Genomic DNA, 17,121 nt, shown 5'->3' on the forward strand with positions numbered 1-17,121 from the left:
AGGAAAGGAAAGGAAAGGAAAGGAAAGGAAAGGAAAGGAAAGGAAAGAAAAGGAAAGGAAAGGAAAGGAAAGGAAAGAGAGAGAGAAACTTCATGTGCTACCTTGATTTCTTTTTTTTTTTTTTTACAAGACAGATTTTTAAGGGAGGGGAAGTGTAATCACTCAATATTCCCTCATTCAAGTATGCACTGCTTTCTCTGAGGTTCTATTTCAATCCTCAACTTAAACGTAGACTAATGAGGAACTAACAGATCTACTCTACACCATTCAGGCCACTTGCTGTGAATACTGTTTTTCACACCCAAGCTTCATAAAGCTCAAGGTTATGCTTTCCAAAGAAGATGAACAAGAGATTGTCAATATTACCCTTCAAAGGTAATATTGATTAAAATTAAAGCTTTATTTAACAATATTGATTAAAATTAAAAGCTTTATTTAACAAGAACTGAGCAGGTCAAGGAGACAGCATCTTCTAAAAAGTAAGGCATGCTTTCAAAACTTGAACCTGAATGGCTAGTATAAGGATGCAGCAGGAATCCCATAAATCCAATATATTTCTGTTTATTTTGTATGTATCCTTCCATACATAGGCTCACTGAGCCTCTGTCTTCATTTGTAGAAACAGGATGACTGTATCTGTATCACAGGGTTCTCGTGAAATTTATGTGATGTGATATATGTAAAGCTACTATACAAATGGAAACATTAAGGTTTTATTATCAGTAAGGATGCAAGGTGTAGTGGATGCTGTGATGGACTACCCAAATGCCCCCTTCAGGACTGAGATGCTCATTCCTCAGCTGCTGGGAGCTTTGGCAGTTGAAGCTCTTAGCCAAGACCCTCTCCAGGACTCACCCTTGCTTACAGAGAGCCACTGTGCCCAAGGTCAAGCGCTACCACCCTCAGGCTGCATCCAATGACTGGTTCATGGGCAGGGGTGAAGGTTCAGCCCACTTCCCTTAGTTTGGGACAATCCTGAAGGGCCATCCCAGGCCCAGAGTCCCCATAGGATCAGAGAATCAGTTGAGTGATGTCACTGTGTGGCTACATCACTGTTCAACCTTGCCCTCTATCTAGTCTGCTTCTCTTGCAACCTGACAGATGTCACTACCAAGTGCACTCCTGCATGTAAATCTCAGAACACAGAGCTCCCAGGAGCTCAACCTCTGCCGAATAGAGCTTACGTGTCCTGGTTGATTGCCACTTTTAAGTAAGCAGACTTTACAGTAAGAATTAACACACACACACTAGACAAAATTTGTGAAGGAGAAAACATGTAAGTCTTTGCAGGGGGAAGGAAAGCAACAGAGAGAAGTGTCGCCAAGGCTGAGTCTTGAAGGATAAGCTGGAGTTTTCCAGGTGACCAGGGTGGAGGACGGCACTCAAAGCAGATGAAACCATCTGGACAAAGGTCATGAGATGTGAGAGTATGGGTACATTCAGTTCACATAGATCAGTGTGGTTAGAGGAAAGGGGACAAGAGATGGTACTAGGAGATGACAGCAGAAAAGTCCCCAGGGGTTAAACTGTGAATGAGCTCAGGACCTCACATGCTGCGTAAGGAGAGTAGACTCTCCCACAAGGGATTAGCAGCCATTGAGAGATTTTAAGCAGGGCAGTAACAAAAAACCATAGTACAGCTGCTAAGTTGGAAGCAGGGAGAGGTCAGAGGCAAGGAGATTGGTCTGGAGGCTACTAGGAAGATCAAGGTAGGAAATAATGAGGACCTGAACCAAGGCAGTGGCAAGGAATGGGGTGTTACCATTCCAGTTTTTATTAACAGGAGTATTTTTTGGTTAATATTTTGAAGTGCTCAAGGACTAGAGAGCAATCTGATCTGGTGAAGGTGGAAAACAACTGAAGCAAATAGAATCTTAAAGGATGACAGCCAAAAGAAACTCAAGGAGAAAACTCTTCACGGGTCGAGGCGCCTGGGTGGCTCAGATGGTTAAGTGTCTGCCTTCAGCTCAGGTCATGGTCTCAGGGTCCTGGGACCGAGCCCTGCATCGGGCTCCCTGCTCAGCAGGGAGCCTGCTTCTCCCTCTCCTCCTACTGATCCCCCTGCTTGTGCTCTCTCGCTCTCCCTGTCAAATAAATAAATAAAATCTTAAAAAAATAAAGAAAACTCTTCGCGAATGGAAATATGATTATAGTGTGTTACTCTGCTCTGCAGTGAATAATATTTACATAGTCTTAATCTTGTTGATCCTGATTATTGGTGCTCACTTCTAGAGCCAACCCATAAACAAAGCTGGGAAGATGGAATTATAGTCTCAGAAAAGATGTAAATACTATGAACCTAGACAACATAAAGTGGGGATAGTGACTGTTGGGAGTAGATAGGGGAAGAACAAGGGTGGGGATCAAAATTGATAGGTCGAGAGGTAGCAGGAAAAGCACATTATTTGGTGATAGAGAGGCGATTGTCAGAAGAAACAGATTTTAAAAACTTGAAAGTGATCGCCTCTAGGCGACAGGTTTAGCTGTGAAGAGGAAAGGGGAATGAAACTGTTGATTTTCATTATAAATTCTTTTGTATTATTTGATTTCTTTTTCTCAGGTGCATGAGTCCTCTGGTTAAAATGTTTTAAAAGTTTTTTTAATGCATCTGTCCAGATGATATTTCTTGTTTTGGTGGAGACATCATACACAAACATCTGAAAAACAAAGCCTATAAGATGAATTAGGGATAGCCTCCCCAAGCTAATTCCCTGGGGTATTGGGTCACCTTCCTATTAAGAATAAGTATATTCAGTTCAGTTATCACAAGTTCAAGACAAGTAAGCTTAAAGGCCATCTCATCTTGTGATTGAAGGGCACAGAAATCAAGCAGCAAACATGAAATGTGGTTTGCATATTAAATCAGTGTCTTTTAAATTTTTTTGACATTGGAGATGCCTGGGTGGCTCAGTGGGTTAGGCACCTGCCTTCGGCTCAGGTCATGATCCCAGGGTCCTGGGATCGAGTCCTGCATCGGGTTCTGTGCTCAGCAGGGAGCCTGCTTCTGCAGCTCCCCATACTTATGCTCTCTTTCTCTCCTTCTCTCTCTCTCTCTCTCTGGCAAATAAATAAATAAAATTTTTAAAAAAAATAAATTTTTTGATGTTGGCCTACAGTACAAAAATATATTTATGACTCAGTACCCACACACCCACATAACTGACACAAAACTTAAAAAAAAACACTTACCTCTTACTATGTGTGATATACTCTGAAAACTTATATTTCATTCTACTTTAATTTTTTAAATGTTGGTCACTTCAAATGAATTTAACAATCCACTACTGTATTGTGACCCACAGTTTGGAAAACATGCTAATCAGTCCTGTTTTTTCTCAGAGCAGAAAATGTGCTTATGAAATTTGGAGCTTCCTTCTCAGATGAGCTGAACTTTCCTAGGGGAACTATTTGTTCCTGTTGTGTTAAAATATATATATGTACGTGTATATATAAAGTTGCCTTCTATCATCATTGTTAGTTAGCATGCCTGCCTTGCTTTCATCTCTTGACTCCTACCTTAAAATTTTCTTTTTTTATTTTGCATCACTGGGACACATATATTAGGAATAACCAAGTTCATTTCTGGAGTATTTTGAGATGTATACCAGACTTGCATATAAGTAATGCACTTATATATCTTGGTTTTTATCCACGTGTCCATTTGTTTGTACAGATTTCAACCAACCTTCTGTTGCTAGGAAACCATTAACACCCAGCCTTCCCTCAAGTCTTGGAATCTTGTGATATTTTCAAATCTAGAAAATTCCATGTTTAAAATTGTGTGACTGTAAGCATATCTACACATTTCAGCAAAATTTATGCTGAAAACAAAATTAGTATAAAGTCTACTGCACTAATAGAACTTTACTGGACTAATTTAATTCATTTGGACTTTCTTTCCTTATTAAGAACTACAAGATGCAATTGAAGAGGTGCTGCCAAGCCTGAAAAAAGATAATGTGTCCATCCATTATGTGAGCAGAACTTCTAACACGGAGGGGGTCGACTCTTTACTAGACAAAGTAGATGAAGTCTCAGCGGAAACTATTCCAGAGTCATGGAGGTCTGAAGTCACTTTTTCCACTCCTGCCTTATACATTTATACTTCTGGAACTACAGGTAAAAATAAAGAAAGGATTCTCAAAGAAATGGACTTATCCTGAAGGAGTTAAATGTTGGGTTAGGTTTTCAAATGTTCTTTTCCTTTGGCAAAACTTATCAAATAACTAATACTTTAGAGGACTTAGCTCTTTGCCTGTGGGAACTGGTCTTATTTCATAGCACATGATCCCATTTGGGTTTCTCCAAGCTACGCATATTTCCCCCTAGTTGGTATGTAGAACAGAGAAAGAGGTTAACCAAGAAATACAAAAATAGTTATGATAATGGATGAAATTTGGCACTGAATAGGTTTTTGGAATTTTTTAAATGATTGTTGGATTTTGATTATCTTATATCCCAAGTCCATACATAATGTATAACCAATGAAAAATGGGACACCAAAGAAGATGATAGGACAATAATGGAGTTATATTTACATTAATGTTTTGACTGCTATCTTCCCAAGCAACGCTGACTTGGAGCTGTTTGGTGCTGTGGGTGTAGGATGGCTCTAGCCCAGGGCCTGAAATACTGTATTTCATCAAATCTAGGATACCTTCAACTGTAAGCTGCAGCATAATTTTATGAGTCACTAATAAAAAAACACTGCCAATTAACAGTGTTATTGGAACAGCTATATGGGACAGGCAATATTAAAGATAAAATTACTAGGCACACTCCTGTAAGCTTTATGGTCTTGTGTTCATACAATTCTCCCACCATCCTTAAGATGGGTACCATTCTTATTCCCATTTTACAGATCTAGAAACTGATGCTTAGAGAGGTTAAGAACTTCTCAAGGTAACTTGTCAGGATTCACCTTGGTAGGCTGACTCCACAGCTCATACATCTGACCTCTCTGCCACAATATTGCCCAATTCTTCCACTTAACAGATATGTGGTGTCTGCCTACTCTAGGCCAGGGAAAACATTATCAAAATGTAATAATATGAGGCCTTAGGGATATATTTAAAAGGAGGACAGGAAGCCAGCACCAGCATGCTGCTCATTATTATTAATATTGGAAAATTGAACATGTGAATCTTTTCTCTTTTGATTAAAATTTTAATTTAATTTAAGCAGGTAATGCATGCATGCATTCCCTTGTAAAACAATCAAACATATAGATAAGGCTAAAGGTTCCTTTGAGCCTTTTATCTCAACACCAGCCTATAGACACTCCTTCCTTTACCTCAACAGATCCTCAGCACCCATCCGCTCTCCCAGTTCCTGGACCTGAGTTTAACCTCAATGTTGACTTCCTTTCATACAATTACTTTCATTGAGTATTTTCTTTAAGTAAATGAGGATGGGAGAGTGGGAATGACATGTTAAAACCAATGCCCAGAGCATAATGTGTATCCTCTTTCTATCTGTCAGAAGTTATATATTGTCATGCCAACAAATGGTGGAATGACATAGTTAACCAAATGCTTCCCCTACATATAGACACTACCTTAATATATGGGACCTTTATCCTCATTTCCTAATAGAATGGTAAAATTAAGTTGTAAACTTTGGGAAATAATTGAGAAAAAATCAGCCCTTGGTTAGTTACAGGGAGTCCTAGTCTTAATGCTACATAAGTATAGAACTTCACAATGAAGGGGCGCCTGGGTGGCTCGGATGGTTAAGCGTCTGTCTTCGGTTCAGGTCAGGTCCAGGGATTGAGCCCCATGTCTGGCTCCCAGCTCAATGGGGAATCTGCTTTCTCCTTCTCCCTCTGCCTCTCCCCCTCTCTCTCTCTCTCTCTCTCAAATAAATAAATAAAATCTTAAAAATCTTAAAAAAAAAAAAAAGAACTTCACAATGTAGGTTTTGACAGTCAAATATAAAACCCACTTTAGGGAGAAAAAGAGATTGAACACTCCTTAATTTAATCCCACAGTTCAGAATTCATATTTAATTGGAAGATAATTGGGTTGATGTTTATTTTACTTTTCTCCTTATCTCTGAATAAAATATTTGCGAAGTTACTCTGGTAAAAGTTAATTAAAAGAACTTGGGGTGCCTGGGTGGCTCAGTCAGTTAAGCGTCTGACTCTTGGTTTCCGCTCAGGTGGTGGTCTCAGGGCCCTGCCTGAGATCGAGCCCCGCCCTGGACTCCACACCCGGCGAGGAGCCTGCTCGAGATTCTTCCTCTCCCTCTGTCCCTCCTGCTCATGCTTGGTCTCGCTCTCTCTCTCTCTTTCTCAAATAAATAAATAAACCTTTTAAAAAAAGAACTTATTTAAGCAATTGGAAAGCAAAATGTTTTCCCTGTTCCTCAATCCTTAGCACAAAATTAGATCATAGTTACCAAATATTCTTATTTCTTCATTAATACAAAATCTTAAATTAGGAAATTTCTGAAAGTAACTCAAAGCAGCAAAATATATGTATTTCTTTTCTAAAAATATATTTTACAGCTTTTACTATCCGGACAATTCTCTCCTGTGGTGAATACAATCGATTATTGGTGTTTTCTTCTATTTCTTAATATTAGTGTCGAATGGGGTTTTAATACTAACACAATGCCACTGGCCCACTGTCAAAGAAAATGAATTTTGAATTGTGTTTATAGTTATGGTAGTTTGCTGACCACACTGCTTTGCCTTATAATGAGTTTCTGTTACTGAGGCCATACCTAGCTAAGGTATCATCAAGTATGGAAGGATCTGAGTCTACAGAGAACTGCCTTCCTCCTTATAAAGTCCATTTACCCACTCAGGTCTTAACTTCTGGCCCTGGCCCCTTAGTAATGGCTTCGTGCCCTCCCCATGACTCCCTGACCTTCCATGGGAAACAATACAAGTATATCCTTTAATAGAGTCTTAGAAAAATGCCATATAAATTATACTTAAGAAATTGCAATATACTAAAACTACACTGAGATACCATTTTTCACCTTCCAGATTGGCAAAAATTCCAACATTTGAGAGCATACCTAGGCAAGGCTATGAGGAACAGGTTCACTCAGATATTGCTGGTGGGAGAGCGGACAGGGACAGCCCTTATAACTGGCAATGTGGCAGTACCTATCAAAATTACAAAGACATGTATCTTTTGACCCTACAGTCTCACTTCAGCAAATTTATCCTACAAATACAGCATCATCTATAGTGTAAACTACCATGTGGACCAGGTTGAAATAGCAAAATAGTTAAAGAAATTATAACACACAAATTCAAAGGACTTGATGCGACTGAGAGAGAGAAAGAGAGAGAATAAATGAATGAATAAATAAGGGAAATTTCTTTGTTAAATATGGACAGTTCTCCACCATACACTCTTAAGCAGAGAGGGAAAAGTGTAGAAAGGTCCCATTTTTTTCTAATGGAGGAAAGGGCAAGAACAAATAAGCAACTCTTTATATTTGTTTGTATTTATATGAAGAAACTCTAAAAGAGGAGTTAAGAAATTCATAAAAGTGGTTATGAAGGAAAGCTATAGGAATGGAAAAATCTATTTAATCTCTCTGAATCTCAGCTTTCTCCTCTGTGGATTAAAGAATATAACTTTACTGATCCTGTTAATTATGAGAATTAAATGAAATTTTGAAAATACCTTGCAAGGTGGTAGGCACAGAGCAAAAATTCGATAGACATGCATGCCTTTCTCTTCAAATTACTACTGTAGTAACCATCTAATTCAGGGGTCAGCAAGCTAGGTCCATGGGCCAAATACAGCACCCCCCCCACCTGTTTTGGTAAATAAAGCTTTATCAGAACATAGCCACATTCATTCCTTTATATGGCTGGCTGCTATCAGCTACAATAGCAGAGTTGAGTATTTGTAACAGAAACTGTATGACCCTGCAAAGCCTAAAACATTGACTCTCGGGTCTTTTACAGAAAAAAATTGCTGACTCTTGGTGTAACTGAATATGGCCCTCCCCTATGCAATTCTCGAACCACTGGATGATGGATCTTCCTAAGCCAGATCGCTCTTCTAGACCATGTGTCTGCAAATAACCAATCTTGGCTCACTCATGCCTTCTCTTGTATCTTTGCAAAGGTCTCCCGAAAGCCGCGACGATCAATCACCAACGCCTGTGGTATGCAGCTAGCTTTGCCACTGCAGTCGGGGTTAAGGAAGACGATGTCATCTATACCACCCTACCCTTGTACCATAGTGCTGGACTGATGATTGGCGTCCACGGATGTATCCTGACCGGTAAGCTTTTTCCTCTCAACAAGGCACTGGAGTCCAGTACACAGTCACATGTGCTCCACGGGGAAAGTAATACAAAAGTTGGCTACTTTCCTATCTGCCAGGAACAGCATTTAATTCTATGTTAGTAACAAGGCTTTTTGGCTCACACATCACTGGCGAGTATCTAGAATAATTTATATTTTCTCATGCCTGCTTATCTGATAATATAATGCTACAGTTGTTCAGGATGTCAAGGAGGAAACTGCTTTAAAATATTCTGGATGTTCATCCAGGTTAAGACACTTAATTCTAATTAGGTCCCATAATTAATTCCTCTCTGTCATTTCCATCCTCAGAAATCTGCATGTGGATCTCCATCAGCATCTGATTTAAACTTCCCCCTTAGTTGTCCCCATCCTACTTTGTTCTCCCCTGCTCCCACAGCTCCCCAGCTCTGGTCAGAGTACCTGGCTTTCCACCCCTTCTCTTTCATTCCAAAATTTTACCATTCAAATTAGAGTTGCCATCTTTTCTCCTTTCAGTAGGCTTTATGCCCCTTGTATACATCAAGGCTCAGTCTAATATTCTCCTCTCCCAGAAAGCCATCTCTAACTCTCTAAGCTAAAAAAAAACAAAAAACAAACAAACAAAAACCTTACTTTTTTCTTCCATGTGGCATTTCATTTTAAAATATACAATAGATATCAAATATAATACAATATATTAACATATATACACATATGAATATACACATATATAATAACACGTATTTTATATATATATGATAACATATATACACATACATATATATATATGCATGTGTGATGGCCCAGGCCTCTGTGTCTTTCCCTCATCAAATTATTGATCAGCTATAAAATACTTACCCCAGCATCAGTACCTGCCTCCACATCGGCCGGGAATGCCTGACAGGGCCTGATCATATAGCGGGGCTCTTCAAGGCCAGAGGGACTCTGAGGCTCCCAAAGGGAAAATTTCATTGCTCACACATTTGCTTAAGCACCATAGATACATTCTAGAGAAAAAAAAAATACTATTTAGAAAATGTTTCCTCTTCTAAAACATCAGACTTTTGTATAATTAGTACAGCTAAACTAATAGCATGAAAAAATACTTGTGAGTTTTTTTATTTCACTTTACCACATTTCATGCCTAGAATTAGGTTGGGTCTGATATATATTATTTTTACCCATTCTATTCATTTCCTATCACTATTGTAACAGATTTTTATTCTGTTTTGAAGGTCAGAAGTCTTAAAATCAAGGTGTCAGCAGGGCTGCATCCCTTCTGGAAGCTCTAGGAAAGAGTCCATTTCCTTGCTTTTTCCAGCCTCTAGAGGCTGCCTGCCTTGTGGCTTGTGGCCACTTCTTCCATCTTCAAAACACATCATTCCACCTTTGGTTTCCATCATCCCATGTCCTTCTGCCCTTGATCTGCTTGCCTCCCTGTTATAAGGACATTTATGATTTCACTGGGCCCACCCCGGTAATCCAGGATGATCTTCCCATCTCAAAATCCTGAGCTTAATTACATCTACACAGTTCTTTTTGCCATGGTAAGGTACCATATTCACAGGTCCTATGGATTAGAACAGGGACATCTTTGGGAACCATTCCTCACTCGTCCAAGAACAATTTTCCCACTTGCTCAAGACCCTGGTTCTCCTTTGCCCGCAAAGTTAAGTCTCACTCTTCCACCTGGCACTTCCAAGTCTCCGTGACGGCACCCTTAGCTGCTTCTCCAGGTCCCTCTCCCATGCGTCACCCGCTCTTCACTCCAGTCACAGGCCCACTGGGTCTTGGCTATCTTCCCACGCCTTCTGAACTGCCCTGTCTTTATGTTTCACATGGTTTCCTCTGCCTGGAATCCTCTCATCTTTCTTCATATTCATTGCTCAAGACATAATTCAAATCCTACCTCTTCTAAAATATGCCTTTCTCAGCCCTTACCCCAAGCCGAATTAACACACACACACACACACACACACACACACACACTCTCTCATTCACATTCCCTTAGGGATTCATTTGAACTTCCTATTTATTCCACACTGAATTTTATTAGAAAGATGTCAGCATGTGTCTCTCCCCCACTAGATTGTGAAGGCCTCTGTAGGATAAAACCATGTCTTATTGTTTTTTGTTTTGAAGATAAACAATATTCAAACTTGTTTGTGAATATCATTCATATTTAAATGTTTACCTTTCAAAAATGACAAATATAACCAAGGAGTTTTTTGATAGCCTTTCTTTCTTAACACTTTATATACACTTCTCTGTAGGTGCCACTCTTGTTTTGCGGAACAAGTTTTCAGCCAGCCAGTTTTGGGATGACTGCAGAAAATATAATGTCACTGTCATTCAGTATATCGGCGAACTTCTTCGGTATTTATGCAACTCACCCCAGGTAACACTCCCTGTGTTTCATTCTTTTTGAGATGGGTAAGATTGGAATTCACGTTACTTTGGGTGATGCTAGGCTTCAGCTGGTACTTACATGTCTATCAGTTTTCAGGTTAGACTACAACTGTGTGTCATGATAAAGTGCTTGGCACCACACCTATCATATAGAGGGGATCTACTAGGTGTCAGTTGCTATTAATATTATTATTCCCTACCTTTTTACCTGTTTTCACATCTCACCCTCTACCTAGGAGATCTTCTCTTTCCTTCTCTGTCTAAAGCCTACTCACTGTCAAAGCCCAGTTCAAATGATACCTCAGACGTTAAACCTGTTTGGGTCATGCCAACATTATTTGATTTCTTTCCCTTACATCATTTGATTTCTACCCACTGTGGCCTTGTCACATTGCAGGTATTTGTCTTCATACCTTCCATCCTCCCTAGGCTATAAAGTCTTTGATGGCAGGGACCACATCTTGTATCCTTACTTTGTCTTATACCACAGGCATACAGGAAACGTTCACTTAATTTTGCTTGAATAAATCCCTGGGTGGCTTTGAAACCATCTGACTAAGTCTGTCAACAAGCTTAGAGTAGATGCCCCAAGGTTACTCCAGAGGCCTTGGATCTACCCTGTTTGCAGATATCCAGATATCTTGATGGGGTTCTTCGAAAGAACTTCTCCTGCCCTCAAGTCTTATCAGAGGCCTGGCATCCTGCCTGGGGACCAAATCAAGGTTTCTCAACAGCGGCACTGCTGACATTTTGGGCACATTCATTCTTTGCTGTATGGAGTTATTCTGTGCACTGTAGGATATTTAGTATCATCTTTGGCCTTTATGCAGTACATACCAGTAGTACCCTCTCCCTCCCCCCGCCCCAGGTTATGATAATCAAAATGTCTTCAGACATTGCCAGATGTCCCCTGGCAGGCAAAATCACCCTAGTTGAGAACCACTAGACTAGATAACGCAGTAAACTCACCAGATTCTGCTTCCTTTAGTCCTTTCAATCATCATAAAACAAACTCAGAGGATCACTAAGTTGATAAATTGCTATGTATAAGCACATGTTATTTTCAACTTACATAACATCTGCTGTGACATAGGAAGAAGTATAGGATGCTCTTGCCCCAGCTCTTCCCCTCCTCACTTCATTCAGTCTCTGCCCACACGTCAGCTCATCAGAGAGGCCCCTCCTACTAATCAACAAATGTATCACCTCACCCCCTTACCATCCATCTCATGGGTGACTGCTTTTCACAGTACCGTCCCTCCTGACATAGGACAGGCTTATACGACTATTGTCTATCTCCTCCAATTACATGAAAGTTCCACGCACCAGGGGCTTCGTTCACTGCCAGATCTCTAGCCCTGAGATCTGTGTGTGGCTCCTTCGAGGCGTCAACAAACTTCATTGAATGAACCTCTAAATTCTGGCCCCTGAAAGAAGTATGATTAACTTCAGAGAGGTAATAGGTTTCCCTGGAATGTTTAGGCTTAGCACATATTATGCTGATCTGGGCAGCAGATTCACCAGCTTCCTGAGAATCATAATTAGCTGTGAGCTGGATTAGGACCTTTCCCACAGCAATTTCTGTTGAAGTCATTATTGAATTTTTTTCACATTAGTATCCCATCTGGTCCTCAAGATTGCATGCCTCTCTATTAAAACCCAGAAATCCATATGGGGCCCTTCTGTTTGGCTTTTCTTCTCTGCCTTAAAAGTCCCCTTTGTCAGTTGGAAGTCTCCTGGGAGAGGGTGTGTTGACTTGAGGAAAATAAACATGTTTGTGTAGCTCTTTCAGGCTTATACGCTCTCACACATATAAACACTTCCACCTTTCTCCTTCCTCATAATGGTGTCTCAGATGCTGAAAACCAAAATTTGATTGGGGTTTTAGATCTTCAAAACATGATTTGCTGTATAATTCATGGATGATCTCAAATCTAGAAGATATGGAGTTTCTGTTAGGTCTTGCTTCCCCCCCCCACCCCTGAGTTCTAGTTTGTCTTAAAAATTCTTTTTATTTAAAAATTTTTATTGTTATGTTAATCACCATACATTACATCCTTAGTTTTTGATGTAGTGTTCCATGATTCATTGTTTGTGCATAACACCCAGTGCTCCATGCAGAACGTGCCCTCCTTAATACCCATCACCAGGCTAACCCATCCCCCCACCCCCCTCCCCTCTAGAACCCTCAGTTTGTTTTCCAGAGTCCATCGTCTCTCATGGTTCGTCTCCCCCTCCGACTTACTCCCCTTCATTCTTCCCCTCCTGCTATCTTCTTCTTTTTTTTTTTCTTAACATATATTGCATTATTTGTTTCAGAGGTACGGATCCGTGATCCATCAGTCTTGTACAATTCACAGTGCTCACCATAGCACATACCCTCCCCAATGTCTATCACCCAGCCACCCCATCCCTCCCACCCCCCACCACTCCAGCAACCCTCAGTTTGTTTCCTGAGATTAAGAATTCCTCATATCAGGAAGGTCATATGATACATGTCTTTCTCTGATTGACTTATTTGACTCAGCATAACACCCTCCAGTTCCATCCATGTCGTTGCAAATGGCAAGATCTCATTCATTTGATGGCTGCATAATATTCCATTGTGTATATATACCACATCTTCTTTATCCATTCATCTGTCGATGGACATCTTGGCTCTTTCCACAGTTTGGCTATTGTGGACATTGCTGCTATAAACATCGGGGTGCACGTACCCCTTCGGATCCCTACACTTGTATCTTTGTGGTAAATACCCAGTAGTGCAATTGCTGGATCGGATGGTAGCTCTATTTTCAACTGTTTGAGGAACCTCCATACTGTTTTCCAGAGGGGTTGCCCCAGCTTGCATTCCCACGAACAGTGTAGGAGGGTTCCCCTTTCTCCACATCCCTGCCAACATCTGTCGTTTCCTGACTTGCTAATTCTAGCCATTCTGACTGGTGTGAGGTGGTATCTCAATGAGGTTTTGATTTGGATTTCCCTGATGCCGAGCGATGTTGAGCACTTTTTCATGTGTCTGTTGGCCATTTGGATGTCTTCTTTGGAAAAACGTCTGTTCATGTCTTCTGCCCATTTCCTGATTGGATTATTTGTTCTTTGGGTGTTGAGTTTGATAGGTTCTTTATAGATTTTGGATACTAGCCCTTTATCTGATATGTCATTTGCAAATATCTTCTCCCATTCTGTCGGTTGTCTTTTGGTTTTGTTGACTGTTTCTTTTGCTGTGCAAAAGCTTTTTATCTTGATGAAATCCCAATAGTTCATTTTTGCCCTGGCTTCCTTTGCCTTTGGCGATGTTTCTAGGAAGAAGTTGCTGTGACTGAGGTCGAAGAGGTTGCTGCCTGTGTTCTCCTTTAGAATTTTGATGGACTCCTGTCTCACGTTTAGGTCTTTCAACCATTTGGAGTCTATTTTTGCGTGTGGTGTGAGGAAATGGTCCAGTTTCATTCTTCTGCATGTGGCTGTCCAATTTTCCCAACGCCATTTGTTGAAGAGACTGTCTTTTTTCCATTGGACATTCTTTCCTGCTTTGTCAAAGATGAGTTGACCATAGAGTTGAGGGTCCATTTCTGGGCTCTCGATTCTGTTCCATTGATCTATGTGTCTGTTTTTGTGCCAGTACCATACTGTCTTGATGATGACAGCTTTGTAATAGAGCTGGAAGTCCGGAATTGGGATGCCGCCAGCTTTGCTTTTCTTTTTCAATATTCCTCTGGCTATTCAGGGTCTCTTCTGGTTCCATACAAATTTTAGGATGATTTGTTCCATTTCTTTGAAAAAGGTGGATGGTATTTTGATGGGGATTGCATTGAATGTGTAGATTGCTCTAGGTAGCATTAACATCTTCACAATGTTTGTTCTTCCAATCCATGAGCGTGGAACGTTTTTCCATTTCTTTGTGTCTTCTTCAATTTCTTTTATGAGTATTTTATACTTTTCTGAGTACAAATCCTTTGCCTCTTTGGTTAAATTTATTCCTAGGTATCTTATGGTTTTGGGTGCAATTGTAAATGGGATTGACTCCTTGATTTGTCTCTCTTCTGTCTTATTGTTGGTGTATAGGAATGCCACTGATTTCTGTGTATTGATTTTATAGCCTGCCACTTGACTGAATTCCTGTATGAGTTCTAGCAGTTTTGGGGTGGAGTCTTTTGGGTTTTCCACATACAGTATCATATCATCTGCAAAAAGTGAGAGTTTGACTTCTTCTTTGCCGATTTGGATGCCTTTGATTTCTTTTTGTTGTCTGATTGCTGTGGCTAGGACTTCTAATACTATGTTGAATAGCAGTGGTGATAGTGAACATCCCTGCCGCGTTCCTGACCTTAGGGGAAAAGCTCTCAGCTTTTCCCCATTGAGAATGATATTTGCTGTAGGTTTTTCATAGATGGCTTTTATGATACTGAGGTATGTACCCTCTATCCCTATACTCTGAAGAGTTTTGATCAAGAAAGGATGCTGTACTTTGTCAAATGCTTTTTCTGCATCTATTGAGAGGATCATATGAATCTTGTTCTTTCTTCTGTTAATGTATTGTATCACGTTGATTGATTTGCGGATGTTGAACCAGCCTTGCAGCCCAGGGATAAATCCCACTTGGCCGTGGTGAATAATCCTTTTAATGTACTGTTAGATCCTATTGGCTAGTATTTTGGTGAGAATTTTTGCATCCATGTTCATCAAGGATATTGGTCTGTAATTCTCCTTTTTGATGGGGTCTTTGTCTGGCTTTGGGATCAAGGTAATGCTGGCCTCATAAAATGAGTTTGGAAGTTTTCCTTCCATTTCTATTTTTTGGAACAGGTTCAGGAGAATAGGTATTAATTCTTCTTTAAATGTCTGATAGAATTCCGCTGGGAAGCCATCTGGCCCTGGGCTTTTGTTTGTTGGGAGATTTTTGATGACTGCTTCAATTTCCTTAGTGGCTATAGGTCTGTTCAGGTTTTCTATTTCTTCCTGGTTCAATTTTGGTAGTGGATACATCTCTAGGAATGCACCCATTTCTTCCAGGTTATCTAATTTGCTGGCATAGAGTTGCTCATAATATGTTCTTATAATTGTTTGTATGTCTTTGGTGTTGGTTGTGATCTCTCCTCTTTCATTCATGATTTTGTTGATTTGGGTCATTTCTCTTTTCTTTTGATAAGTCTGGCCAGGGGTTTATCAATCTTGTTAATTCTTTCAAAGAACCAGCTCCTAGTTTTGTTGATCTGTTCTACTGTTCTTTTGGTTTCTAGTTCATTGATTTCTGCTCTGATCTTTATTATTTCTCTTCTCCTCTTGGGTTTAGGCTTTATTTGCTGTTTTTTCTCCAGTTCCTTTAGGTGTAGGGTTAGGTTGTGTATTTGAGACCTTTCTTGTTTCTTGAGAAAGGCTTGTATTGCTATATACTTTCCTCTCAGGACTGCCTTTGCTGTATCCCAAAGAATTTGAACAGTTGTGTTTTCATTTTCATTGGTTTCCATGAATTTTTTTAATTCTTCTTTAATTTCCTGGTTGACCCAATCCTTCTTTAGTAGGATGCTCTTTAGCCTCCATGTATTTGAGTTCTTTCTGACTTTCCTCTTGTGATTGAGTTCTAGTTTCAAAGCATTGTGGTCCGAAAATATGTAGGGAATGATCCCAATCTTTTGGTATCGGTTGAGACCTGATTTGTGACCTAGGATGTGATCAATTCTGGAGAATGTTCCATGGGCACTAGAGAAGAATGTGTATTCCTTGCTTTGGGATGGAATGTTCTGAATATGTCTGTGAAGTCCATTTGGTCCAGTGTGTCATTTAAAGTCTTTATTTCCTTGTTGATCTTTTGCTTAGATGATCTGTCCATTTCAGTCAGGGGGGTGTTAAAGTCCCCCACTATTATTGTATTGTTGTCAATGTGTTTCTTCGCTTTTGTTATTAATTGCCTTATATAATTGGCTGCTCCCGTGTTCGGGGCATAGATATTTACAATTGTTAGATCTTCTTGTTGGATAGACCCTTTAAGTAGGATATAGTGTCCTTCCTCATCTCTTATTACAGTCTTTGTTTTAAAATCTAGTTTGTCTGATAAGAGGATTGTCACGCCAGCTTTCTTTTGGTGTCCATTAGCATGGTAAATGGTTTTCCACCCCCTCACTTTCAATCTGGGGGTGTCTTTGGGTCTAAAATGAGTCTCTTGCAGACAGCATATGGATGGGTCTTGTTTTTTAATCCAATCTGATAGCCTGTGTCTTTTGATTGGGGCATTGAGCCCATTTACATTCAGGGTAACTATTGAAAGGTATGAATTTAGTGCCATTGTATTGCCTGTAAGGTGACTGTTACTGTATATTGTCTGTGTTCGTTTCTGATCTATGCTGCTTTTAGGCTCTCTTTTTGCTTAGAGGACCTCTTTCAATATTTCTTGTAGGGCTGATTTCGTGTTTGCAAATTCCTCTAGTTTTTGTTTGTCCTGGAAGCTTTTTATC

General features: G+C 40.0%; 1 protein-coding gene across 1 annotated transcript in view; it reads left to right on the top strand.

Annotated features, from left to right (window-relative positions):
* SLC27A2 (solute carrier family 27 member 2) overlaps positions 1-17,121 on the top strand; it is a 51,739-nt gene that overhangs the window by 6,994 nt on the left and 27,624 nt on the right. The window contains exons 2-4 of the mRNA XM_025884584.2: positions 3,910-4,119; positions 8,097-8,255; positions 10,534-10,658. Of these exons, the coding sequence (XP_025740369.1) occupies positions 3,910-4,119; positions 8,097-8,255; positions 10,534-10,658 (494 nt within the window). The remainder of the gene's footprint in view (positions 1-3,909; positions 4,120-8,096; positions 8,256-10,533; positions 10,659-17,121) is intronic.

The sequence above is a fragment of the Callorhinus ursinus genome, unplaced genomic scaffold (assembly GCF_003265705.2).
Source record: "Callorhinus ursinus isolate GAN/ISIS: 27379988/994484 unplaced genomic scaffold, GSC_fseal_2.0 scaffold25, whole genome shotgun sequence".
Lineage (NCBI taxonomy): Eukaryota > Metazoa > Chordata > Mammalia > Carnivora > Otariidae > Callorhinus > Callorhinus ursinus.